Source organism: Anoplolepis gracilipes, chromosome 13 (assembly GCF_047496725.1).
Source record: "Anoplolepis gracilipes chromosome 13, ASM4749672v1, whole genome shotgun sequence".
In the NCBI taxonomy this organism is placed as follows: Eukaryota; Metazoa; Arthropoda; class Insecta; order Hymenoptera; family Formicidae; genus Anoplolepis; species Anoplolepis gracilipes.
In genome coordinates this window covers 7,705,773-7,732,907 of record NC_132982.1, presented here as the reverse complement: position 1 = coordinate 7,732,907, position 27,135 = coordinate 7,705,773, and the positions used below count along the sequence as shown (strand labels likewise).

Here is a 27,135-nt window from a genome sequence, read left to right as displayed (position 1 = left end):
TTTTAATGTAGGGATTATTTTTGAGAAATAAATTAAAACTTTAAAATGGTGTTTTTATCACAGTAATAATAAAAATAAAACACATAAATTTAATTACTTATGTTAATTTAAAATAAATTTATTTAATTTTTATTAAAATCTAGATTATTTATTAATATCAATCACAAATTGAAAGAATGTATTTTAAAAAGATATTGAGTATCTAATTGCACAAACAAAATAATGTATGTATTGTTTCATTCAATTGAATCTATTGCATCAAGAATTCAATGATCAATATAAAATATCGACATAAAACTTTAGAACAAACACGGAATATAAGACTGTAAATGATTAAATTGATATTACTTAATCTATTGCGCGTTTGCAGTTTTATTATTGCAAGTAATCATCTTAAGGGATCTCGTTGTTATGTCAATATATCTGCAATCGCCGTAAGGTTACTCCGCAGTTAACTAACATCAAGTATAACCGGTACACGTTAAAGGTCGCGCAATAGAAAATGAGAGGGTTCGGCATAATAAAGCCCTAGATCACGATTTGCACGTGCATACGTACGACGACAAAAGGAACTGCATCAGACAAACATCTTTACAAATCTATATAATTGCATGGTCTCGGATTTCCATATTCCATCTAAAAATCATTTCAAGTAAAATTTCTCGATGCAAGATACATTGAAGCTTGAGAAAAAAAAATACAAAAGTTTTGTTACATTATCAATACAGGGAGAATTATAAAAAAGTAAACGAATTTTTACATGAGAGTATGTTAAGTTTGTAAAATGTTAACAGTGTGATTTTGTGAATTAATTAATTATTTTTATTTATTAATTATTATATTTTTTTACAATATGCTAGTTTAATAAATGTCGTCGGGTATATACATAGGTATATGTATGTGTGATATAATGCTATACTAGATATAATACTATGCTAGAGATAGATTCGTACATCAACGAAATAGGATTATGGATAGAAACTTGTTGGACGTGTTAAACTTATTATTCTATTTACATAAATTGGTCGTTAAGATAAAAAGCTGCTTCCATTTACAACTTTATCACATGAACTCTCAAAACAACTAAAAAGTTTTATGATAAATGACAGTTGCAATATTACTACTTTTTGACAGTGACAGATTATACTTTATGTAGGTTGAGTGTATTTATCTTGAAGTTTCTAAAACGTAATAATTTATATATTACATTTTAAAATTATTGTAAGTAAACTATAAAACATATATTTCAATTTTTATTTCATAATTGTGTATGCGTATATTCATAACGGTATGTTTTGATATATAAATTGTTTTTTATATATTGTTAAAATTATAACATATAATACAGTTATAACTGAAAAAAAAATATTTTATAAAATTAAATTTTTTTTATAATTTTAAATTGTAGGCGAACGATTTTTCTTTGATTTTCTTAAAATTTATAACTATTTATATAAAATATTTTTCCTCTCTCTCTCATTAGGCTTTTAGTACCACATTATAAATGAAAATAAAAAATTGAGTAGCAATCGAAACCAGCCATTGAATTAAATCCAATTGCCTCTATTTGATTCGTGACTAGATTTGCTGAACGCAACGGACAATCAGTATAAGTCTCCTTTTACGGAAGTTCTTCACGTTTCCGGTTGCAACCTGATTGCAAAAACAATATTGAGCAGTAAAGTAACCTCGTCTAAACACACGAGCCAATTAACCGTATTAATTATAAATTTTAAGAATATAATTTTCTTTTTTTAAATAGTAGATTGTTTCACGGATTCCGAATTTTTGTAATGTAATGTATGTTTAAGTTGTCCCGTATTAGCATTAAATTCAGATTAGCAATTCATTTGTATATAGGACATTTCAGACGCTACACATTTTCTCTCGAACTACAAATTCTGCATAAATAATATTGTTTGTCACGAGAAAGTGCGCAATGTTTCTCGAACATCCTGTATATTTCAAAGAAAAGAAATGCATGAAGAATCATACAGGATTCGAATCACGTTTCTATGAAATTCTCAACATTCGTGTCTCTCGCAAATCAATACCTTTTCAATCATGACGATATATCGCCACAAGTCGTATGTCATCATGAACCGTTAAGGACATAGCGTCAAAAACAAGTAACACAACAAAAAAACATGACCATATAACATACTGAACTAAAAAGCATGTTAGACTGCAAGTGCTCGCCTGTATACCAATATTTATACGTCTTCAAATTATATATAATTGGAAAATCTATATCTGCCATTTATATAAATTTAAAAAATCTTTATATTATTTAATCTTTTTTTTATGTAAAATAAGCTGAATTTGTATTAATATCTTAAAATAAATCTATTTAAGTTTCATAAGAAATACACGAGGAAGTATAAGAACCCTTTGTACATATGAACTTTTCATATAGTCTCTGTATATCTGACTGAATATTCCATCTCTGTAAAACGAATTGATAATTAATGATCCAGGTACAAATTGATAATTAACGATCCTCGAGTGCATAACTAGTAATCATATTTGCAAACGACTACGAGAGCAATACATCCTTGTAGTGATCCGTGGTGACCCACGGGACGTATCGATTAATGCAAAACAGACGAAGATTTTTAATGAGCAAGTTTCAACAAGGAAATCCATTAACTATGTGATTCTGTTAATTAGCTTAATTGCTTTCAAGAGTGCAAAAACTGTTCACGCTCTCACCATTCCCTTAAAGGGAGTATCGATAGCTGTCAGTTACATGTATTCGTTTACTTGACAACTATTACAGGTGACATATCAATATTATTGAGATATTGATCCGTCACTTTTGATATATGATATTATCAAAGTGACATTGATATTTAAAAGCGAAACGTTGAATACAAAGTTTCAACACAATGCTGGAGACCTTTTCTTTAATTTTGATTACTTTTGAAATGTTTATCTTTAAAATATTGAGCACACAGGAAATAAAATTGAGTGTTTTATTATAAAAATATAAAATTAAATATTACATTTTTACACTATTATAGATATATACTGTTATAATTACATATTATATTTCAATTACTTTATTCGTATACATATATTCGTTTATGTGTTTGTATATTTTTCCATTTCTCACTTTTGTCGAGTTAAATGACCTCGTCGAATTTTCCTTACGTAACGACCGGACAGGCCCATTAAGTCGGTGTTAAGCGAGATGAAGCCGGAGTTCCTTGAGGCGTGCACTTGACATTGGCAAGACCGGCGGTGACGGTGCGCCCGATGTACGGTCTCACGAAACTAGCCCGGCGGCTTTCTTACCGGTCATTGACTGTTTAATGCCATCCTCTCTTCATCGGCAGAAGAACGACGGTACCGTTTTGCAAGGTCGAATGGCGGATTTTTATTACACCCGTTATAGATCGAAAAGTTGGTTAAATTATTTTATTATAATAATGTTGTAATTATTTGCATTTACACGACGACTTTAATTTAGTTATCATCAAACGTATCGTGTCGAAGAATACTGCCGAGGAAATATTGCTAAAGAGAAGATACACAGAGTTTGTTAAAATCTGAATATTTTGGATGCAAAATAATTTTTGAAAAGGCTTTAGACATATATTGAATATTATAATATATCAGTAGAATATATATGAGAAAAGTAATCTTTGAACTTTCCAATCATCATTTCTTGAAATTTCTTAAAATATATCTCATGATATTTATATGTGCAAAGCCTTTTGAGGAATTTTAAGAATATTTCTTGCGTTATTTATGAATGTTCTCTTCTTAAAAAGAGTATCAAGATTAATCTAAAAATTGAGAAACTTGATATGTAGCTGTTTTTCTTTTTTACATTATGTTTTTAACCATTTTGATCAACGATTTTAATCGTATACTGTCTCTACCAATATATATATATATATATATACCAAAGAACATTAAAAGTTTTGAAAAACAAAATCATTAATGACTGATTATCGACCACAGCGTTACGTGCATCCCGATTCGCAAAGGCGAAGGCGAAAGGTAATTTCGCCGGTGAAAATATCACGGATGCGGAGATGTAGGGAGGATGTCTATCTGGATCTCCGTGTGCGAAACAGACCGACCACTCTCTATTTCCGAAGCAGCTGTCTCAGCCGTCGAAAACTGTGTCACGCTTTCTGCATCACTTCGCCAACACGTAGGCAATAGGCAGTCGATCAAATCGAAACAAGATCGATTTTATGCGAGTGACTGACCGATCGTTGCTTCAAGCGATTAGGATGATCGTCTTTTCAAAAGAAATTTTTTTTACAATTGAACTCTCTCATTCTATAAAATTAAAGACTGATTCATTGAAAAGTAATAATTGTGAAATTTTAACATAACTATAAATTAGATTGTCGTAAACATACATAAATCAATTTTTAAAAATTGTTATATTAAATATATTTTATCTTAATTTAAAAAATATTACTTTAAATGCATATGATACAACTGCAATATTGATATAAATTTAAATAAAATTTAGAAATAAATAAATATATATATATATTTATTTTATTCTTTATGCATGAATTTATAACAATGACATAATGCAAATAATGTAAATATTAGATAAATAATTTTTCACAGTTTTTTATACATTATATTTAAAATATACTATATATGTGAATTAATTGTACTTTACGTTTCTTTATAATTCGTAAAGTTTTATTGTACTATATGCAAGACATTTAACTTAATCACACTCACGTTGCAATTTATCAGTCGTGTGTGTATACGCGAGTGTTTATCTGTGGATTCGTAAACTTCCTTTCTCCGTTACAATCTCTGATGTTTTACTTAAGAAACTTGTCGCAATGCAAAGAGATAATCATATCTCGTTTTATCATCTCTTTATCAAATTACTTAACTATCCTGAATAAATTAACTTTGGACATTTGGAACTTTGGACGAAAAGTTGATGTACTTTCTATCTGCAAGTTTTACAAGAAAGCAATGTACATTGTATATACATCACATATATACATCACATATATTAGCAGCAAATTATAACTATTTGCTACAAAAACTAATTACTTTAATAATTTCTAATTTAAAAAATATAACACTATATTATTCTCAAATAATTATTCGGAAGAAACATAGTACATATTTATATTATACTTTTACTGACTTGAATCACTATATCGTCCAATGATTATGTAGGCTAATTTCATTAAAATTAGAACTTAGATTGTAAAAATATTGCTTTATTAAATTGAACTATATTTAACGCAGAAAATTATGGATTGCAAGTCAATGTTTCCTTGTATGAATTCAAACACTTGGCGTAGGCAATTTATTAAACGCAACCTGATCGTAATAAAAAAGATTATGCTTCCGTGTATGCCAATTCAAATCCGAATAAGCCACCGATGCCGGCTACTGTGAAAGTGATCCTTCGCGCGTTTAAGAATCAGACCAGGTGATAGATGAGCCTACGTGACGGTATATCAGCCGTGAAAGGGCAAGTTTGTTTGTAAAAATTTATTCTTGTCTTGTTGTTCAATTAGTACTCCGATAAAAAAAAAAAAATGCATCGAGATATCTGTCGAAGTGTCAATCAATTAATTACACATTATGTGAACCTTATGTACGTCTTTTTTCATTTATCTCATAAACATTACACATTACACTATGTTTGACGTCTTAACATGTGGAATGCTGAATGACAGCATTCTCCGAAGAATTATAGCTTTATGTTTAATTTGACTAAATATATATAAAATAATTGTTTAAATACTTCAAAATACTTTCAATTTTTCTTTAACAAAAATACTGAAATACTAATAGTTTTTGATTGATAAGCTAAGAAATTAAAAATGTAAAAAATTTGAAAAACTTTATAATTTATTTTAAATTAAATATATGTATTTTTTATCGAAATATAAGATTTACTTTTTATAAAATATTTCAGTATCTAAATTGTTAGTAGACGAATTGTCACGATAAATATTGACTTTCTTTAAATTTTTTTTACATTCCAAATTAATAAAAAAAAACATAAATGAAAAGAAGTACAGCACGGTGTATTTTACAAAATTACATTACAATAATGACGATAAAAATACGTTAATTGCATATTGTATGCAGTTCTGTGTCATAACACGATCGAAACTTTCGTTTTAATCAATGATTATTCAGTGATATGCGTTACAAGACGCATATCACTGAAATGTGACATTTACATAAAGCAATCAGCGTCAGATTATGACGATTCAAATAAAACAAGCAAGTTACATATGTATTATGTTAAATACATGTTGATGTAGAAGAGATTAATCACGAAACGTTTTGCCATTAAGCCATTACAATTTTGCACAACACAAATCCGTTAACCGTTAATGCTCGAAAGATTGCTGTCGTTTTCGCTTTTTTTATTCGTCGACAAAAAGTTCCAAAAATGATGCACGGTTGACATTAATAATTTTATTCATGAAGTATTGCAATCTTTTTCGATAAAGTAGAGAAAACCCTTAATATCTTTGAATGAAATGTTTTCAGTATAATTGTTACAGACATTTATATGAAAATATATACTTTATAATTGACTTTTATATATATATATATATATATATATATATCGAAAATTGGAATAGATTGTATCTTTCTTTATAAATAAAAAAGTTGTGCATTTATTTCTTAATATCACATATGTAAAACAATAATGATTAGTGCCGAATAAAAAATTTTACCAAATATAATAATAGCAAATAATAATTACAAATGAATTTTAGTTCTTGAAAGTAAATTAAGAACAATTTAATTGCAATACTCTTGATTACATGATGACTAAAGAAAAGTTCCACCAGCGTCAATAATCGGATCAGTTCCGAGTAAATTTCTCGCTTCGCACAGTTTCTATTGCATAATGTTTTATCAAGACAATGTAACTATTATTATGAAATTACGAGTTTTCCTCTTAGGAAGGTCATTTGCCTTTACATAATTTCGCGACGATTGATGTCGCATTGAATAATGCAGCGATAGAACGGTTTCAAGAATTGTTTCAAACCGGTAAATGATACGGTGGAAAACACAAGTCTAGGTATATATAATTCTCTGTAATCAGAACTTTACTAGCCTCTGTTTGCTCCTGCACGAAGTTTAATCTTGCGGAAACAAATCGCAAATGATTGAGCTACCGCTCATTCTGCCAGCGTGAAAATGAGAAAAATATAAAAAAGAGAAAGGAGCAGAGAGCGAGTCCTCTTTTTCAAGTGGCAGTGACCCAGACAAATTGTATATAAACTATGCCATTACGGATATATAAAAAGTATATTATATTCGGAGATTCTATATCCGATAAGAGCGCATAATCCTTTCAGTGAAAAATGTTGTTGAATGGATATAAAAATTAGAGTAATATCATTCGCTTCGAGAGACAATTTTACACTATTAAAATGCTTTGGAAGCTTTTCAAATTAATATTTTAATATTATATATGTATTTTAAAAACATATACCAATACGTCTATGATATAAAAACAGACTTAAAAAACAAATTAGAACTCACAACTTTTTTTCAATTAGAAAGCTCAATTAGAACACATATTTCATAAATATTGAAAATAATCAAGTTTAGAATTAATTTTATTTTAACAAAAATGATTGTCAATATTATATTGATAACGAGTCTCAAATAATATATTAAAAAGATTATATTCCATAATATTCTAGAATATTTTTTATTCTATAATATTCTATAATAATCTAGAATAATATTAAATATAGAAAAATCAACGGAGGTTAAAGAAAAACTTCTGGAAATCTACAAAAAGAAAAATTTCGTGATGTAGAAGAGGAAAACGCGACATAAAGATAAAGCAAAATGTCGATAATGGGTGCTATTAGTATCCGATTATGATTTTATAGAATTGTATATACTATATATTATATATAATCGATACTTTCTCGCAATAACTGATAACGTTTACACTCCTAACTAGGATAGGTGTGAATTTAATGACAGTTAATAGCAATTTAATATGGCAATAATAGATTGTCCTATACTCCCACATATCTGTAACGTATAATTTTCAATATATCTTCTCTCCCTTTTTCTCTCTTTTTCTCTCTTTCTCTCTCTTTCTCTTTGACTTATTCCTTTAATTTTAATATAGAAATTATATTTTAACTCTCTTTATTATAATTATTTTACGGATCATGATTTAAATCTTTCTGAAACTTTTTAATTAATTTTAATTAATTAAATTAATCTCTTAGGTATTTTAATTTTTGCGCTTATAGAATAGAGTATTCAAATTTACATAGAAATAAAATTGTATCTTTTTAAATATTAATTAGTATTCGAGAAAATGTGTATAATTTAAATCTTTTTCAAAAAATATTTTAAAGAATTAATAAAATTACGTTGTAAAAACTTTTCAATTTTATATACAGTTGTCTATTCATTTACTTTCTTCAGTACACGAAAGAGAAACAAGTAACAAGTGGTGCATAAAGTTCACTTAATAACGCTCAGACAGTTGACTTAATTGGCTGGTTCTTTTGATGGGATTGCAGTAAAGATGCTAAGCATCGGCGGTAACGATCGGAAGGGTATATTAGTCTCATAGTCGAACACAACGTGCATCTTGTATCGCGATGCAGGGGGGTATCCTCGGACCAAGACCTTCGCGTCTAGGTATTCGCCGAGTGTACGAGCGTGACGTGATTCTACGTGGTAATTACCTGGCGTTTCTCTGCAGATCGCGTAACAATGTTGCGGCACAAGCTAGTTACCCAAAGAAAACTCCCCGTCGATCAACAAATAAAGATATAGCTTTTGCGCATGTGTTGTGAATATCAAGATCGTGACGCGTACAATATTGCGCGCTTCTGATATTATGCAATAATTCTTTCGAGAAATATATTTTACGTTGAATTTCTTTAAAGGCTAGATTATAAAAAGCGATGGCATTAATGGTCGAATGCATAAGATATCTTCTCGTTATAGTGTATCGGATGTGTATTCCGAGTTCCTGAGATTTATAGATAACATATTATAAAAAACATATTATAGAGTTCAAGATGTAGAGATAAATAATAAATGTTAAGATAAATATTACCAAATAAATTGAATGCATTTTTAGAGAGAGAGAGAGAGAGAGAGAGAGAGAGAGAGAGAGAGAGAGAGAGAGAGAGAGAGCCGGGCGTGAGAACTTTATATTATTATAAGTAACCTAATAAAAATAAATGAGACATGAAAAATTGAACGATATAATGATGTATCCTGATTAATCGTTCCTTCTGCTGTAATTTGCGGCGTGCATATGCATTATTATTACGACTAAAATTTCACTTTCCCCGCAGATTCTAATACCGAAAAACCTTAACGTAATGATCCGCTCTATATCATTACCGCAATCAAATTATCTCGCTATTGCATTTTACACGCATGCCACGCAGGCACGATTGCATTAAAATTGTTGAGCAAATTTCACATCCATAATTGACCGAAACTCCTCCTAACGATCGGCACACTTTACTTTTTTTTTTTATATAGCAACTAAACATGCAAAAGCGAAGGTCGATCTCGAAATTAAGGCTAGGCGGAAGATTAAGTCTAGGAATAGATGGAAGTGTAGATTTCTGTGCCTTATTATGTTTTGAAATATATTTCTTTATCAGAAATGCTGTTTTCCACGTTTTACATGTGTGTCTTACATTTATACATGATTATTTCATGATTGCTACCAATTTTATCATTTTATCTCTTTAAGTATATATAAACAACCTAACATATATTATAATGAATATTAAAAGTATACTTATTAAATATAATGACAGTAGAATTAAGTTTTTCTATGTTTTTTCACATGTTTATTTTCATATTTTTTTCTATCTAAAGACAGATTTATTCTGCATGTAATATCCGATATTTTTTTAAACGCATACTCTACTCTTTGCATATTAGTAGATAACTGCTTTCTCTCTTTCTGTCTCTCTTTTTCTTTCTTTCAATCTAATTATAATATTCTTTTACTAAATAAGAACTAAAATATAATTATTAGTTTTTTCTTCGTAGCACGTAAGTACAAAATGAAAGAGAGATTAAGATTCGATATCTCATTCAAATTTCTTTATTTAATCCAATAAATATTATATGGTTGATCGTATCATATATTAAATACCTTCCGCAATCTAACTAAATATATATCTAAATACACGTGTACAGCTTAAATCTTATCTTTCGACCGGTTTACAGTTAATCCTTCATCGTGCAACGAACAGCTCCTTAATTATAATTATTCCTTAATAATTATGATAATTACAATAATTATATAATTATCCTCTTGCACATTCAACAAGCGACAGAAGAAGACGTATGTAAAAGCGCCAAGACGTATAGGACGCGATAATGCTTGGATATTATTAGAAACATCGCCGCTCGCGTCGGCAGAAGGGAAAGTCACGGGAATATTTTACGATCGCAATCTATATATCGCTAGGCGAGCGGCCGATAATTACGGTACTGCGAAAATTACAATGCGTGAACTCGACGTGTTGGAGTCTCGGGTCGGCTGGCCGTTTGATCGATGCAAAGAAGAAAAAAAAAAAAAAGCTTCTCTATTCCTCTTTCGCGAATTTAGAGGGTGGAGTTGTAACTTTTCGTGCTCGCGATCGCCAACGAAAGTATACACGTTCGCGAGCATAAATCGCGACGTGGGAGAGAATCGGAGGAAACTCGTCGGCGGTACATCGAGCTAAGAAGTTTAGTAGGACGAATCCTGACGACCGTGAAATTTATTCCTGTGTGTGTGAGAGTACTTCCGGCGGCTGCTGCTATTGCGCGACGGTGGGCAGCGGGCAGATATGCCTTTCTCCCGTAACGATCGTTCAAGCGAATCATTTATTTTAAGTGGCTTGCGATCGTTTTATTTGCGGTGCGGAAGCGCTAAGAAAGCAAGTAACTTTGCCCGCGGCTAACGCAATCGCGAGAAAGATCTTTACAAATGACGACGAAGATCGAGCGAGAATAAAAAGGTCAATCTCGATGTTCGGGTATTAATTATCGGTTAATTGCTCGGTTGAACCGAGAGTCACGGTAATCGCGTTATCTGAGATTAGTGGTTCGTTTTTGCTTTTCGCGGTGAGAGGTGTAGCACACACACACACACACACACACACACGCCCAACTTTATTTTCATTTTTCAAAAATAAATTAAAGCGCGTTTTTTTAAACTAAATGAATGGTTGAGAGCAAAGATGATACATTTTTCCGTCTTAATTTAGATGCACAAATAGATAAACACGGTGGAGAAATTTATTTGGAATATACGCGGCGAGTTCTCTATAGTTTTGAATATAAAAGCCAAAGTTCTAAATCAATCTGAATCACGTGATTGTGTATTCAGTGATCGTTGCGCTATTCCAATTCAGCAAACCGCAACGTACACCGTAAAGACTTTTCCAGCATATCTCTCACGTCAAATCGCGATCGTAGCAATCGCACAGAAAGACATTTCCCTCGTCACGCCCGGTTTAATAAGAGAAATATACGCCTTCAGCGAGCGCTTTCAATAACGTCGATTGAGCGGGAAATTGACGTCCGCTAATGATGAATATGCCCGTTGAGATAATTTCTCCTCTCTCGGTACACGTGGAGCCGCGTCTGGCTTTCGTGGGTTACAATTTGAGACACATAACTTCACGGTATCCATCTCTCGATTTACGGCGAAAACCGCTATTATTCCATCCATTATACATCCATTAGCGCAATCGAAGCTGCGTTTACGTGCAGTCATTACGGTACCAATCTTAACACGCGACCACTCCTCCCATCTGCGTCGCTTCGACATATTCTCTTATCCCCGTGTTTCTCTGTCTTTTTCCTTCTCACTCCGATACTCTGTTTACGCAAGCGTATCGCACTGCACGGGAGAGCAACTCTTCCAGTCGTTCCGTAAGATGAGACGGGGGCAAGGACAAGGCCAAGTTTGCGAGCGGATCATCGTACTTTCCATCTCGCCTTCTCCCCGACCTATGTGCTTCTCACAATCGGCTGAATCGTTTTACACTTACCGCAGATAACTATGAACTTTGGCGTGAATTAATTTTTTCAATTTTTATATTCCGAAAAAGACACGTTTCAAATTTTGCAACAGCCAACTTTTAAGTAACTAGGTAAAAATCTATGAGAATTTTAAATATTTATAAATTAAAATGTATCTCACATATTTAAATTTATTTTTATTTGAAGAAATATTTGACATCTAAAAATATGATATTTAGATTATAAAATACATTTACAGTATATTTATATAATCGAGAATTTTCTAATGCTATAAACGCGTTATTGGATTTACATAGCAGATAACTATGTCATATAATCATTCATAGATTATAAAAAAATACGGAAATAAGTGTGGATTTAATTTCTTAAATAAAATAGCGCGAATTAATTGGTTTACATGAGTCTGAATATCTTCTTGAAGTTCTTACTCAGGAAATGAAAACAGGATTAAGATGCGACATTAAACGTACCCAACTCGATACCGTCGTATCATGAACCACGACTGCTGGCATTTTATTTGAACTTTCACAAGACGAGTCGCAATCTCGGTCTAGCGACTCTCACGGTAAATATCAATAACATGCATACATGGTGAGAAGAAAATCTGATCCTCTTCTGAAACACGTAGGGTGGATAATACTGAGATTTTTCTCACATTTTTTGTTTCGTGACTAGTAAACGCAATCGTCGGAAGTAAACATGTTGCTTTTTCGCGCAGGAATGTTAATTATTTCACACTTTCATTCTCGTTGTTAGACATCGAATCAATATTTTCGTAAATATGGGATGATTCGCGTAGATCTTTGTCTTTCACGATTTGGCACGCGAGCACTTAACTGTCCGAAACGAAAGCGGACTTTAATCACGCAACTTTGTAACTTCTGCTCTCACTTCCTCGCACGTTTCTTTATTCATTTGTAAGTGCTTTTACATTTTTTTATTTTTTAAATTTGGGATAAACTTAAGAAGTAAACGTCAAAATTAGCTCGTTAAAAAATCATCGTGTAAAAGTGACAAAATTGTATCCAGAACTTTATATGTTAAGTCATATTAATTTTATTCGAATTTCTTTTGCCAAAAACTACACGGACACCCGATACGTGCGCTTCTCAATTTGTTGCGATATCGTAGCGCAACTTACGTGACGTGTTTGACATTTAATTACATTAACTGCCGATAGTATTAGTTATGCCTGCCTCGACCGTCGCACCTGATTTCGTAGTAGGTGATGATACATCCGTTTTTGTAGCGGATAAAATGCTATTGTCGCGAAGAAAATATCAAGCAATGACAACACCAATGACTGTGACATTTTACATAACTTTGCGATTTTTTTACCTTATCTCATTTCTTCATGACTGCAAATCTTTCCACAAAATTATTCATAAACCCTTCAAACGTATCATCTCAAAATATATCTCTGACATATGGGAGGAGGGAAAAGTGTTGATCGAGCTTTACCCAGATGTGAGAAGCGAACAAAAAAAAAGAAATCGTTTCGAGTCTTTAAAAGTGTTAAATTTTAAATTAAGTTGGCTGAATTGGTTGAAAGTTGTTTCCGTTCACTCAAGTAAGACTTCAAGATAATTAATGAAACGGTTAACTGACGTCTGTGAAGGGTCTCCTTACAGCCGTGAACTTAATCACAGACCTGTCAAATATGCAAAATGTGCGTTATTATTTAGCGTATCGATTTGTGTGTGAAAGAGAAAGATGTGATTGAAGAAAGTTCAGATTATACATGTTAAAAAATCAACCGATTAGAAACGAGCTGCAGCGTCTAAAATGTTAAAGGGATTTCACGCCTCGAATAACATTTCCATTCTAAGGTTGAAAGTTAGATATATAAAGTATGAAAAGTTGCAATCTAAAATCAAGTGAATGCTCTGTTATTACAATACAAATTAAAACTAAAAGAGAAAACTTGATATTCTGATTATTTAAAAATCTAGAAGAACAATAAAAAATTTTTTTTCATTACCTTTTATCTATCGCCACTTAAATTGAATAAAAACAATCTTTAGTTCATAGATATAATTAAATAAATGAAAATATATATGTATAGAGGAAAATTTATATATTTTATATGTTTTAATAAATTGTTGCAAACGACGATATTGTGAGAAGACGTGATACATCAAAACTTTATTCTCAATTAACTAAATAAAATGTAAAAATCAACTATTATTTTTATATTTATTCTCAATTGTTACAAATTCAATGAATTTTCTTCGAATGCCTTCATCGATCGGCATCTCATTTCGTAATCGCTTTTGCAAATTCCTTTTTCGCCGCGAACAACAAAAGAAAAATTAATGTGAATTTAAAAAAGCAGGGAAAAATTATGAAAATTACATGTTCTCCTATGCGCATGTATTTCGCGAAGCGATAGTGCGTGTTCGTTTCATGCAATTATACAAGTTGACGTCATAAGTTAAGTAAATGAGCAGCACACTCAGAAGAATTTATGAGCGTAGTAGAATCGACGTAACTAACTCTTTAAAAGTGCGTTGTTTATTCCGCAATTCAAAGTGCACGTTTCAAACATCGACATTCGTACTGCTTTGCGTAACGATTACTTTGCTGGAGAACCTGTAATTTGTAAATAGATGTATCAAACAGCTAGTCGACATTGTGTTCCCAACATGATAGTATATTACATAAGTATGAATATATTAAAAAATATATAATTGGCACGCAAAAGACTCTTGTTTCATCAGCAACGATTAGGGACAATCGGCGAAAGCATTGGTCGTATCTCGTGCCACGGAAATCAGTCGAACAATCGACGTGAAAATGGAAGTGTGACGAGTTAATTGCCGCGCGAAAAAGGAGATACCGTGAAAGCGCAATTTTGCCTTACTTAATTCATTGTTTTTTTTTTCTTGCACAACCGCTTAGGCTTTACGCTTACGACATCGTCGTCACCTATCTCGCCTGGAATGATGAAGGAGCCGTGCGAGGATGAGTCGTTGCACGCCCGTGAGTTGTGCACTCATTCTAAATAACGTGACCGAGCTAACACAATGTTGCCTCATCATCTCTTTGTCATCGTCACTCTGAGTATTCGCGTGATAATCTTTACCGGATACACAAGCTAGATCTTCTAGACTCGCTACCTTTTTGGCTTTAGATTCTCCATATACATTAAAAAACGTGATATTTTTTTTCGTTACATTAATTAAAGTTCAACATAATATTTATAATCAAGACAATTTGGTATTTTAGTATTAAATTTTAAATTTCATATATCACGAATTAATAAAATAAATATTGAATATCATTAAGATAATTAAATGTATGTACTTTATTTTTTTGGACAAGCACAAAATAGTAATTCTAAAATAAATCTTTTAAATTTAAGCATATAATGAAAAATATATCGCGTACGAATATTAATTATAAATAGTATCGAACCATTATAATAAATTCGCGATTATATGCGATAAATCACGTCAATTCGCCTAATTCTCTTCAAAAATTTTTATTTGAATCGGCATTATGCGCGCAGCTTAACAATAAATCGTTGTCGACAGATATAAAAATGTCACACAGAATCAGTGTCGCAACTTTCATTAGGATATTAATCATTCGGTAGTCGAAATGGTATTTCTTGTGGTGTATTACAGTCGGAAAACATTATAGTCGTACTTGCTTCGATGTACACTAAATTGACTCGACTCGATTAAACAATGCAGGAATGCATGATAAAATGTATGCGTCCATTACGTCACTCACCGTGTGTAACACGTAACGATTCCGATGGAAAAAAGAAATTGACGAGTGCTATCTAACTGTTTCGATGCAATCTCGTAATATTCGAAATGCGAACAACTACAAATCAGAATGCGTAAAGTTATCTGCAAGATCGTAAGATAAATCATAATGAAACAATTCAAAGTAGTTTATTATTGGAACCGATAAGCGCGGAATATATGTAATATTCTATTGTCTATCAAAAAAGATTATATAATTTATTGAATATGTAGAGATTTAAGATTTTGTCTTAATGTTACTTAATCTCATAAATAGTTTCCGAATTTACTGGAAAAAGATTATTTTCAAATTTCAATAAATTATCTAATTCTTTGAGAAAGAGAGATTTATATTTTTGCATTTTATTGAATATACATTATTATATATTATTATAAAGTACACAAATACTCCAGGTTGCTGATACCGCAAAAATTCTCTGCGATTATTTTACAATTTCAAGAAGATAATGGGAAATGTCATGATGAAAGAAAACAATTTACAAAAAAGTCTTTCAAAATAATTTTGCATATAAAAATATCTATGTCACTGGCATAAAATTTTATTTTAATGATAAAACTTTATTACAATTATTAGACATCTCTACTTTCTTTGTTATCAACGAAAAAAATCATTAAATTGTGAAATCCGCGATTCGTGAATATAACTTTTTATATCATTAAACGTATATAATACGAATTTTTCTAATATTTAAAAACGTATAATTTTAAATCTATTAGAGAATGTTATATCGTTTTTCATTACGTACTTACTCGAATAAATGTTACGATTGAAGCATGAAATATTTAGACGTCATACTTGAAAAATTGCAAGATAAATCGTAGACAGCACAATGGTTGATCTTTATTAATAGTGCATTCTATCGCAACATGCCATTGCTGACTTCAAACGTGATTGCAATACGCGAGTACTTAGTTTTTCTTTCTTTTCTATGATATAGGAATCTCATAAAAAAAGCGAATCTGATCGCTTGGAAGTGGCGAACTATTCAAGAGAAAAAGCTGATTGAAATTAATTACAATTAATTAATTAATTTTTTGTAAGCAAGAGAAAACCAACTATATTCGTACAAACAAACAGATCTTATCGAAGTTCTTTCCACGTTTCGTATTCGAATGCGCTTATTAAGCCTCTCTCATTTGTATGGCAATTGGAAAAATTTCAGCTCTCTACTTGAAAATATTGCATAACACTTCTCACTTTGCGAACGGTAGTGACCCAAAGTAAATTTTCAAAGCTGCGACTGATCGACCGCGAATGCATAAATATTGCGCGATACAAGTTATATGTATTTGCAAGGCTAAAGAGACTCTTACGTTTGAAATATTCTGGAAACATTCAACTCGAGATCTCTAATATTATTACGCTTTTCATTGATTGAAATTGAAATCGTATCGAATGTGATTGCTATACACGTAACGAGCTGAAACTTCAACTGATTCTTCCGTGTATTTACAGGACAAATTGATACTAAAATAGAAGCAGAAAAAGAGCGCTCGTAATGATACGATTACGAAACTGCTCATAGCTTATAGTAACGATACCGTATATATCGTTACGGCAATCTTGCAAAAATCAATAGTAATAAGGAACTTATTAACCATTTCGCAATTCGGAAATCAAATAACAACAAAATTAAATGTCTAAATACTAGTTTTATTTTTTGTTACTTCTTGCCTAAAATCTTCTTTTGAAAACTTCCTTTCTATTATTTATTAAACTGACTTATTCATGCGGATAATTAATTGCTTTGCATGTTGCAAATTTAATTAAATAAATAAAAATATTTAAGACTACCTGTCTTTTTTCTCTTTCTGTCGCAAATAATTAATTTGTATATATTAGTGAAATATTTTTAAAAAATATTAATAATTAATAATTCTGATTTTATAAAGGTCTATCCCTTCTCTTTAATTTTACTAGCAGAACTTGTATTTTTAATATGAAAAACCGTATTTAAAAAAAAAAAAAAATATGAATGGAATTGCAGATCAATCGACAGTGACAGATCAGTCAGCGTCGGCCTCATACTGGAGTCCCACTCTCAAAACCGAAAACATCTTCTCTCAGACTGATAGTGCGACTTTCTTCCCCACTGCTCATGGCTTGGTGCAAACCCACCCGCCTAGTAGTGGTGCGTTTCGCAGCGGTTTCGGCGGGATCGACAACCTCGGCAGTCGAGGAGTAACGATAAGGCCGCCGAGGACGCGACCTCTTGATTATAATGAACGCTCTACCGCCGAATTACGCCGAAATCCATCACTCTCGGCACCAGATGAGTGTGCTCGTGCCTGCCGTGAAAGCGAGCCGCCCAGGATATGCTATTATCACTTCACACTCGAGTATTATACCGTACTCGGAGCGTAAGTACAATACATATATTACTACGAGATATCTCGAAATGGTTTAAATCTTTAACGATGGAAATTGTAAAAGAGAGATACAACAAATATTGGAAATTATAATTTCATTATAGTTTACAAAGAGTAATAAAGTGATTATTTCTTATGAAAATATTTTTTTTAATTGAAAAAGTAACTTTTTTGAAAAACATAATAATAATCTTTTAGAATATATGAATTGCTTAAGTGATACTAGTACTGTTGCAAGTTAGTTATATAAATTTCTAGAGCGTGTCAAGTATGCACACCGAATGCGACCAATGCAGTGTGGAGCGACTGTCAGTGTGTCCTGGCGGACGGAGTAGAAAGAGGCATTTTGACGGCGAACAGGATGATCCCTGGCCCAAGCATTCAGGTATGCCAGGGTGACAAAGTTGTGGTTGACGTAGAAAATCATATAGAAGGAATGGAAGTCACAATTCACTGGCACGGAGTATGGCAAAGAGGATCTCAATATTACGACGGTGTACCTTATGTGACACAATGTCCTATTCAAGAGGGTAATACCTTTAGGTATGTATAAAGAAGATATCTTTTTTCGTAATTAAAATATAAAAGAAGAAAATTATAATTTTTAGATATATGCTTTATAAAGACTTTAACCAAATTTTTTATATTATCTATGTTTTTCATTAAATTTGTTATTTGTTAACCCGAAAAATGGAGAACTTTATTTGAAACTCTGAAACATGATAAAAAAATCATTTTTTTTTATAACTTCGTAATGAAATGTATTAATAGAAATATTTTGATTTCAAGATATTTTGAAAAATTTAAATTTTAAAAAAGCTAGAACTGTTTTACAAACAAATTATAATATAATAATTTATAATAATTTATGTTCACGAGATTCATAAAATGAAATTGTATGTAAAGATATCAATGGACAGCCGGAAATGAAGGTACACATTTCTGGCATGCTCACACTGGCATGCAAAAGATAGATGGACTCTACGGAAGCATAGTAATCCGACAACCGCCAAGCAAGGATTCTAATAGTAATCTGTACGATTATGATTTAACTACGCACGTAATACTCATTAGCGACTGGTTCCACGAGAGTGCTAATGAGCGTTTCCCGGGTCGTCTTGCAGTCAATACCGGTCAAGCACCTGAAAGCGCGCTGATCAATGGAAAAGGTCAATTTAGGGTATGTCACTTCGGATATTAATTGATTTTCACAACAGAGATAATATATTATCTAAGGTCATCAAATCAGAACCAGCTTCAATTTACATTAGGAATTTTTTTTATAGATTCAGATTTCTCTATGTATAAATTAAAGAAATTAGTAGGTAAACATTTAAAGCAATGTATAAATATAAAGAAAATTGCGGACAAAGTTTTTGATCGATAAACTTTCATTTATTGTAGAAGAAAATAATTACATTACTCGTTTTATTATTTTGTAACATTATATATATATATATATATATATATATATATCTTTTAATATGCAGGATCCAAACACTGGTTTCATGACAAACACACCACTCGAAGTATTCACGATAACGTCGGGCCGTCGCTATCGATTCCGATTGATCAATTCATACGGATCAGTATGCCCCGCTCAAATCACAGTCGAGGGTCACACTCTCACCATCATTGCCACTGATGGTGAAGCAGTTCAGCCAGTACAAGTGAACACTATAATTTCATTTTCAGGTAAAGTGATTTATTTTATATTGATTCTCAATTTTTTTATCTAATTAAATTACGAAGCAAGGCAAATAAAAAGTAATTTAAAAAATGAAAAACTTTGATATTAAAATTGCAAGAATAAAAAGTTGACGAAAAATTAATAAAACATTTTGCGTATATTATAGATGCATAAGTTACGAATAAAGAAATTAAATCGTTATTTGTCAAATGATTGATTTACTTAAATGATTGACTTAAAGATTGTTATCAAAGTTATTACCAAAAAAAGATTATTTGCAATAACCAATATTGAATATCTTGATAATGTATCCTTCATGAAACCAATAAAAAATTGATTCTGTTGATTTTACGTCTAATATTTTTATATTACATTCCTTCAATAGGTGAACGTTATGATTTTGTCATAAATGCTGATCAGCCTATTGGCGCTTATTGGATTCAACTTCGATCGCTCGGAGAATGCGGAATTCCACGCGCCCAACAGCTAGCTATCCTGCGATACGCTCGTGGTCCTTATCAGCCGCTTACTGCACCGCCTACATATGATTTCGGTCTTGCACAGGGCATCGTAAGCATATTTCTATCTCTTAAAGATTATTAGTTGTATATACATGTCATATATTTTTTTGTGATTGAAATTAAAGCGAGATTAAATCTTTTGCACTCAGTTTTTATTAACAAACATTAAAATTTAGGTTCTTATATATTTTTTTTTTTATTTATTGAATTTTATAAAATCTTATCTTAGTATATGCACTGCCATCTATTCGAAAGCTTGAGACAAAAAGAATTTATATGGATACATAGTTATAAAAAAATAAACTATAATTATTTATTTAAATTACTCTATCTGTGTAATTCAAATGAAATATTAAAATATTAATTTTATTATGATATTGATATAAACAAAATGTAACAGCAGAAAAAATTTGCATGTTATCTTCAATCGATAGAATAGAGATTCTCTTATAACATCATTGTCAGCTGTAAGAAAAAAAATTTATTTAAATTACAAAAGAAAAGTTTTTCATGATAAACTTTTCGAAAATTCTTTTTTCTTATCAAAGCATTTTTATTGGAAAAAAAGACATCAAATGTTGTAAAATATTATGATGCAAAAGACTTTTAACAAGTTTAATACAACTATGTTACAAATATAATATGCTTTTATACTACAAATAAAAAATGCTTTTTTTATGATTTTTTATGTTATTTAGGTGAAAAAGCAATTAATGCGTTTTATGATGCACATAAGATTAACAGACTATGTTAAATTGAAGAATGTTTTTCTTAAAATAATAAAGATTCAATTTTGTTGGCACACAGTCAAGAATGAATGTTCTCTTCTTCAGGTTCTGAATCCCTTGGATGCCATCTGTAATCGACCACGCGACGATGCAGTTTGCGTGAATCAATTGAAGAATGCCCGGCATATCGATCAGGGTATCCTTCAGGCGCGTCCCGACGTGAAGATCTTCCTGCCGTTCCGCTTCCTGTTTTACAGACCCGAAGAGGTCTTCCAGCCGCAGACCTACAATCGCTTCCTCGGTAAATACGCGCTAATAACTGATTTAACTGATTAATTCGCAAAAAGAAGCGAACGCACCACGCGATGATTGTGTTTAATTTTATTTTGACATAAACAAGGCCTCCCAGGTATTTTCAGGAAGCTTATGCTTAAAAAGGGCTTATAAATACAGCCGCGCGTTGTGCATGCAACATCTTCGACAATTCTTGAAACTTCAAGAATTATACGCGGAATACTTCGCGGGGTATATTTGCTATAAGTGCTGGTACTTTTACCTCGGGACAATTAGAGTAGATCGCATGGAAAGATATAAACCGGTTATACATATTATCGAGACCTACAGGGTGTTCTGAAATTATCGAAGCATCTTTCAGTCGCGTATTTCTTTGATTTTTTTTTAGCTTAGAGTTGATGTTTCTTTAACGAAAATTTAATTTCGTAAATTTTATTCGCTCAAGGATTAATAGCATTATTATTCATTATTACATATTTGTACGAGAGTTACAATAAAGACTTATTGTATTATCTTGGTTGTGTGTCCGCAGTTGCACCGACTGGGGATCACGTGATTTCTCTTGTGGACGAGATCTCATTCACGTTTCCTCCGGCACCGCCGCTCTCGCAGATCGATGACATCCCACCTGAACAGTTCTGCAACGGTGATAATAGACCAGCTGACTGCGGCGCAAACTGCATGTGCACACATCAGGTCGACATTCCGCATAATGCGGTCGTCGAGGTGGTTCTCGTAGATGAAGGTATGCACGCCACGTTTGTTACGGTAATTTTGCTCTTGTCACGCAAGCTCTTTCGTATTAAGTAGAAAAATACAAAAAAGTTAAAAAAAAAAAAAAGATAAAATATTAAAAGGAATACGAAAATTTCAAATTTTATATTTCTCTCATATTTCTGTGAGATTTTTTTTATTACAATATAATTTTATTTTTTTTTGGGCGTTAATGAAATTAATTAAATTAAAAGCATCCTTTTGATTTCTTTGTGTACGATTGATTACAGTACAACAACCCAATCTGTCACATCCCTTCCACTTGCACGGATATGCGTTCAACGTGGTCGGCATCGGCCGTTCTCCCGATAGGAACGTGAAAAAGATCAATTTGAAACACGCCCTCGATCTCGATAAGCGAGGTCTCTTGCACAGACAGTTCAACTTACCACCTGCCAAGGATACCATCGCTGTTCCTAACAACGGTTACGTCATCTTCCGCTTCCGCGCGGACAATCCAGGTAAGTTAACAACGACAACTTGAAAACTTCTCGCGCATTAGTCTGATGAGATGCAAACTGCGTCCGTTCACAGCTGCTTGCATAATTGCAAAAGTTTGCATACCCTAACTGTGTTGTGTGTCTAAGAATATTATGTACGTAAAGTGTCTTAGTCTTCAAGTTGATATTGACTGCACATTTCTCGCGCGATGAAATTAATAGTTACTGCTTTTATTAATTTTAAAGTAATTTACTTAAACAGAGAATTATATATTATATTATTTTAACTTTTACTTTTATCATTGAAAGTTACAAGCGAAAATTATATTAATATTGAATGATACTTTCTTCTTTAAAGGATACTGGTTGTTCCACTGCCATTTCTTGTTCCACATATTGATTGGCATGAATCTGATTCTTCACGTTGGGACGCACGGGGATCTACCACCGATACCGCCAAATTTCCCGACCTGTGGTGACCATTTGCCACCCATCACGCCGCCACTGTCATTGAACAACGTGTTCCATTGATACACGACTGACTGATGAGCGACGAACTCAGAAATGCTGAGAGAGGCGCTTCAAAATCCATATGATACTTGTAGCATATTCCTGTAAAGTAGCGCGAACCTGTAATATTCCTTTTTTTCAACTACTCATCGGTTTACTCTCGAGAACGTATCCTACTCGAAGCGATCGCTAACGATCGCGAGCAAAGAATTCGATGGGTGTCGACTCGTTACCTTACGTAATCCGGCTGAGAGCGAAGAAAATGGCAAGGCGAGTTAGATACATTGACGATGTTAGTGAGGCAACGGGTTAACAAAAGGTGATCGATACCCTGCTGAGCATCGCGAAACGACGAGCGTTCTCAGAGACGATGATGACATTACGTTGGCGGCAGTCGATAATTTATTGTGTTCTAGATGCTTCATCCGTCACACTGTCATTCCTGCCGCTCAATATTCCTTGCTATCTTTGCATTGCCGCAAAAGCCATACAATGCATAATCACAGGTATAATCACATTTCGTGGACATATAATTCAATCGCAACAATCTGTTTTATTATAAAATATAAATAATACATATCATATAATATACATTTTGATATCCTAGAAATATTTACTGGATATTTATGATATACAGGCAAATATAACGGCAATTGCAAATCCTGATGTGGCGAATGAAGCATCTACAGTTGGAAACGTACAAATGTTACTGATTAACATTTGTAACGCTCTGTAAATAATCTAGAAATAGTCACTACACTTAACAAGATTTATTAATGCGGGAGTAATGAATGTAAAAGATCGCCAAAAATGATGGCAATTCATTATCAATGGATCACAAGGGGAAATGGCCCCTTCTAACAAGCTGGACCTGTACAATTGCGAAATTCGTAATTTACAAAATTATTTGGAGATTTTACAAAAAGCTCCAAAAAGAGTAATCTATGAAGATAAAAATATTTTTTCGCGTGGATACAAGAGACATAATATTTATTTAAATTAATTTTTTCCACTAACTATGAATCTTTCGACTCTACTTCTAATCGATCTATCACTTTAATCATCCTTGCGATTTCATCTTTATCAGGCTTCCTTTTTATTTTTACGTCTCTTTTAAAAGGGAGAAGATATAATAATAGCTTGTGAGAAAAGGTAACACACGACTGTGATCGCGATTGAAAATGGCAACGAATTTCCTTTGACAGATCCAGGATCCAGACTTTTGAAATAGCTTCTTACAATTAGTTAGGGGAGTAAATTCACGCTTGTGAATAGCTGCTCACGCATTTCGTTTTCATTCCATTAGCCTAAAATTGCATTAAATTGATAAAAATATTAAAATAAAAATATCGCGGTTATTGAAATTTTACAAGACGATCTAATGATAGCAACAAAGATAATGACAGCGAATTGCTGTCCTTAAAACGATTATGATTATTTTTGCGAAATTATACATCACTATTAATATGCTATTTATTTTCTCAGATCTATTTTGTGTTAACTTTCGAACAGCGTTCGCTCCAAGATTAATCTATTGAAAGTATTCAAATGCAGGCTGACACTTCGATTAAAATACCACGCTATGCATACGGCGCAACAATATAGCTGTACGTTTATTCATGGTGCCTCCATTTTCGATGGAAAATACATTAATACGTAACTCACAATTAACGCTTAAATCACTCAGTCATACATACCTAGACTAATATATAGAACAAAGACACTACACATACCAGTAGAAATAATCACAGACACGTATATCGTGTTTTATACTGTAGATGAACTTCTATTCATTTTATTAGACATTCGTCGAGATCACCGAAATACCTTAGTAGCATATAATCGTAAAACAGTTTGCTAACAAACATGATTCGATGGTTTACTACAAAAGAAAAATATAGCGTAAAAAAATAAAAGAATTATAAAAATAAATAGTATAATCATATTTAACATAGCATAAATCGTTAATAGTTAAGATTCATATTTTAAGATATATAATTTGAGAAAGATATATAATTTTTATATAGAGCGCATTTTATTTTAAATTGCAATCTTCTTGCATTAAGCCATCGAATATGCGCGAAGTGTGCGTTCGTCTTTAAGTCTGTTACTTTCTCGAATCGACATTTGCTTTTCGCTTCGACGATAAAAACGTTTCTGAGATTAAGATACGATTTAGAAATTCATGCAAATTTGTCACAAGAGAGACATCAAGGATATATTAGACTGTGAGATAGCCAATACATATGTTTTCAATATTCCTTGTTATTCTTAGTAAGAGAGAGTTCAAAGATAATGGAGAACGTACTTGCCGTTTAATTAATTGTAGCGTGAACACGTCGATCTCGCGTTTTCTTGTGAGCGACGCTGAAATTCAATGGCTCGGCAATGAGCGACGAGAATTATAATTTCATCATGGACGATCAATCATGCTTCGTCATTCGTAGGCAATGAGGAGTGCAAAATACATACAATCAGAACTTCAGTTCAGAAATAATCATGATATTCGTATTGTTACACATCGCACATTAAAGATAATCAGGTCAATTGCAATATTGTATATCGCTTTTGTGGTAACTCTAATAATTGTTATAAAATTATGAAAAAAATAATCATTATTTAATAGATATTATGAGATTTTATTATAAAAAGCGATAATAACTAATTATAGTTATAATAAAAATATATTCGAAAACGCAGTGTATCATATGATATAAAAGACACTATATTTCGAATATATATTTATTATCGCTTTTTATAATCTCAATATCTATTAAATAATGATTACAAAAAGACAATAATTAGCCTGATTGACACTATATTTGTTCCATCATATTTGTAAAGTACTAACTTTCCTAACGTACTAATCAAATTTTAAAACCTAATTAAATAGCTATATATGCAATCAATTTATATATGGGATCAATTTATGGTAACACTAGTTAAATGTTTATTGCTTAGGCTGTGCAATTGATATTATTTTATTGCAAAGAATTTTATAAAAGTCTCCATTCATTTTTCAAAATAATTTGCTCTTCAACTGTTTTTATCGAAAATATTTTCTATCGAGAATAACTTGTAATGATAAAATTTAGAAATGGATTTTTTGCATATCCACATAAATTGTTTTCTAGTTTAGCTTCCTGATTTGAGAATCCTCCATCTTATAAAAGCAATGCACTCTTATTAAAAGCAGTTACAGCGAAAATAGTCTACCGTTACATTCTGGTTAATTCTTCAAGAAGATTGTTGTAAATATTATAATACTGAAAATTTTTTACAGTATTCTTATAGCTAATATCAGGTCCCTTCTCCCCGTGTAATTATTCATTTATTAAACTTGTATACATACCGACAGTTACCATTTATAAGCAAATGAGAGTTTTCGTATTTTAGAGTATTTAAAAATGAAAGAAAGAAAAGGAGAAAGAGAGAGAGGGAAAATGAAAGAGAGTTATGTTCATGTATAGATGCATATAAGTCTACTGCTCTCTGCAGACCACTCTCTCTCTCGTATATTTTATTCTAAAAATGTATTTTTAATAATAAATCGTTTTAAAAAATAACAATCTCTATCGTTTAATATTTCCATTGTATTTAAATTATTCTTCTCTTTCGAAAGAGCAATTTATTCTTCAATTTTCATACAAGGAAATTCCGAGTTTCTTTTATAAAAAAGCCGTCCAACTTATACTTTATACGCAAAATGAATATGTTTCGTAAAGAAGAAGCAATATAACTTCTGCATAATAATAAGCTTAAGATAAAAAGATAAATTAGAAGATTACCAGAGAAAAAGAAAAAGGAGTGAAATATAAAAGGAGAAAATATTTCTAGAAAAATGGAAACGCGAAAAGAATAAGATGTGTACGCGCTTCATAATAGAAATTATTATTATTATTAGCAGTAATGGTGATCACATTTAATGATACGCTTAGTTGATGCATACACTATTATTGTCGAGATATATCATCTCAAAAATTATATGCAAAGATAATTTCTATT

The 27,135-nt window shown here is 31.8% G+C and overlaps 1 protein-coding gene across 1 annotated transcript in view; it reads left to right on the top strand.

The window, feature by feature from the left end:
* Window positions 1-26,699, top strand: part of LOC140672201 (uncharacterized) — a 51,954-nt gene extending 25,255 nt beyond the window's left edge. The window contains exons 2-10 of the mRNA XM_072904116.1: window positions 17,792-18,164; window positions 18,432-18,716; window positions 19,080-19,353; window positions 19,664-19,868; window positions 20,249-20,433; window positions 21,218-21,413; window positions 21,939-22,151; window positions 22,411-22,641; window positions 22,979-26,699. Of these exons, the coding sequence (XP_072760217.1) occupies window positions 17,792-18,164; window positions 18,432-18,716; window positions 19,080-19,353; window positions 19,664-19,868; window positions 20,249-20,433; window positions 21,218-21,413; window positions 21,939-22,151; window positions 22,411-22,641; window positions 22,979-23,151 (2,135 nt within the window). The 3' untranslated portion in view covers window positions 23,152-26,699. The remainder of the gene's footprint in view (window positions 1-17,791; window positions 18,165-18,431; window positions 18,717-19,079; window positions 19,354-19,663; window positions 19,869-20,248; window positions 20,434-21,217; window positions 21,414-21,938; window positions 22,152-22,410; window positions 22,642-22,978) is intronic.
* The last annotated feature ends 436 nt before the right edge of the window (window positions 26,700-27,135 follow it).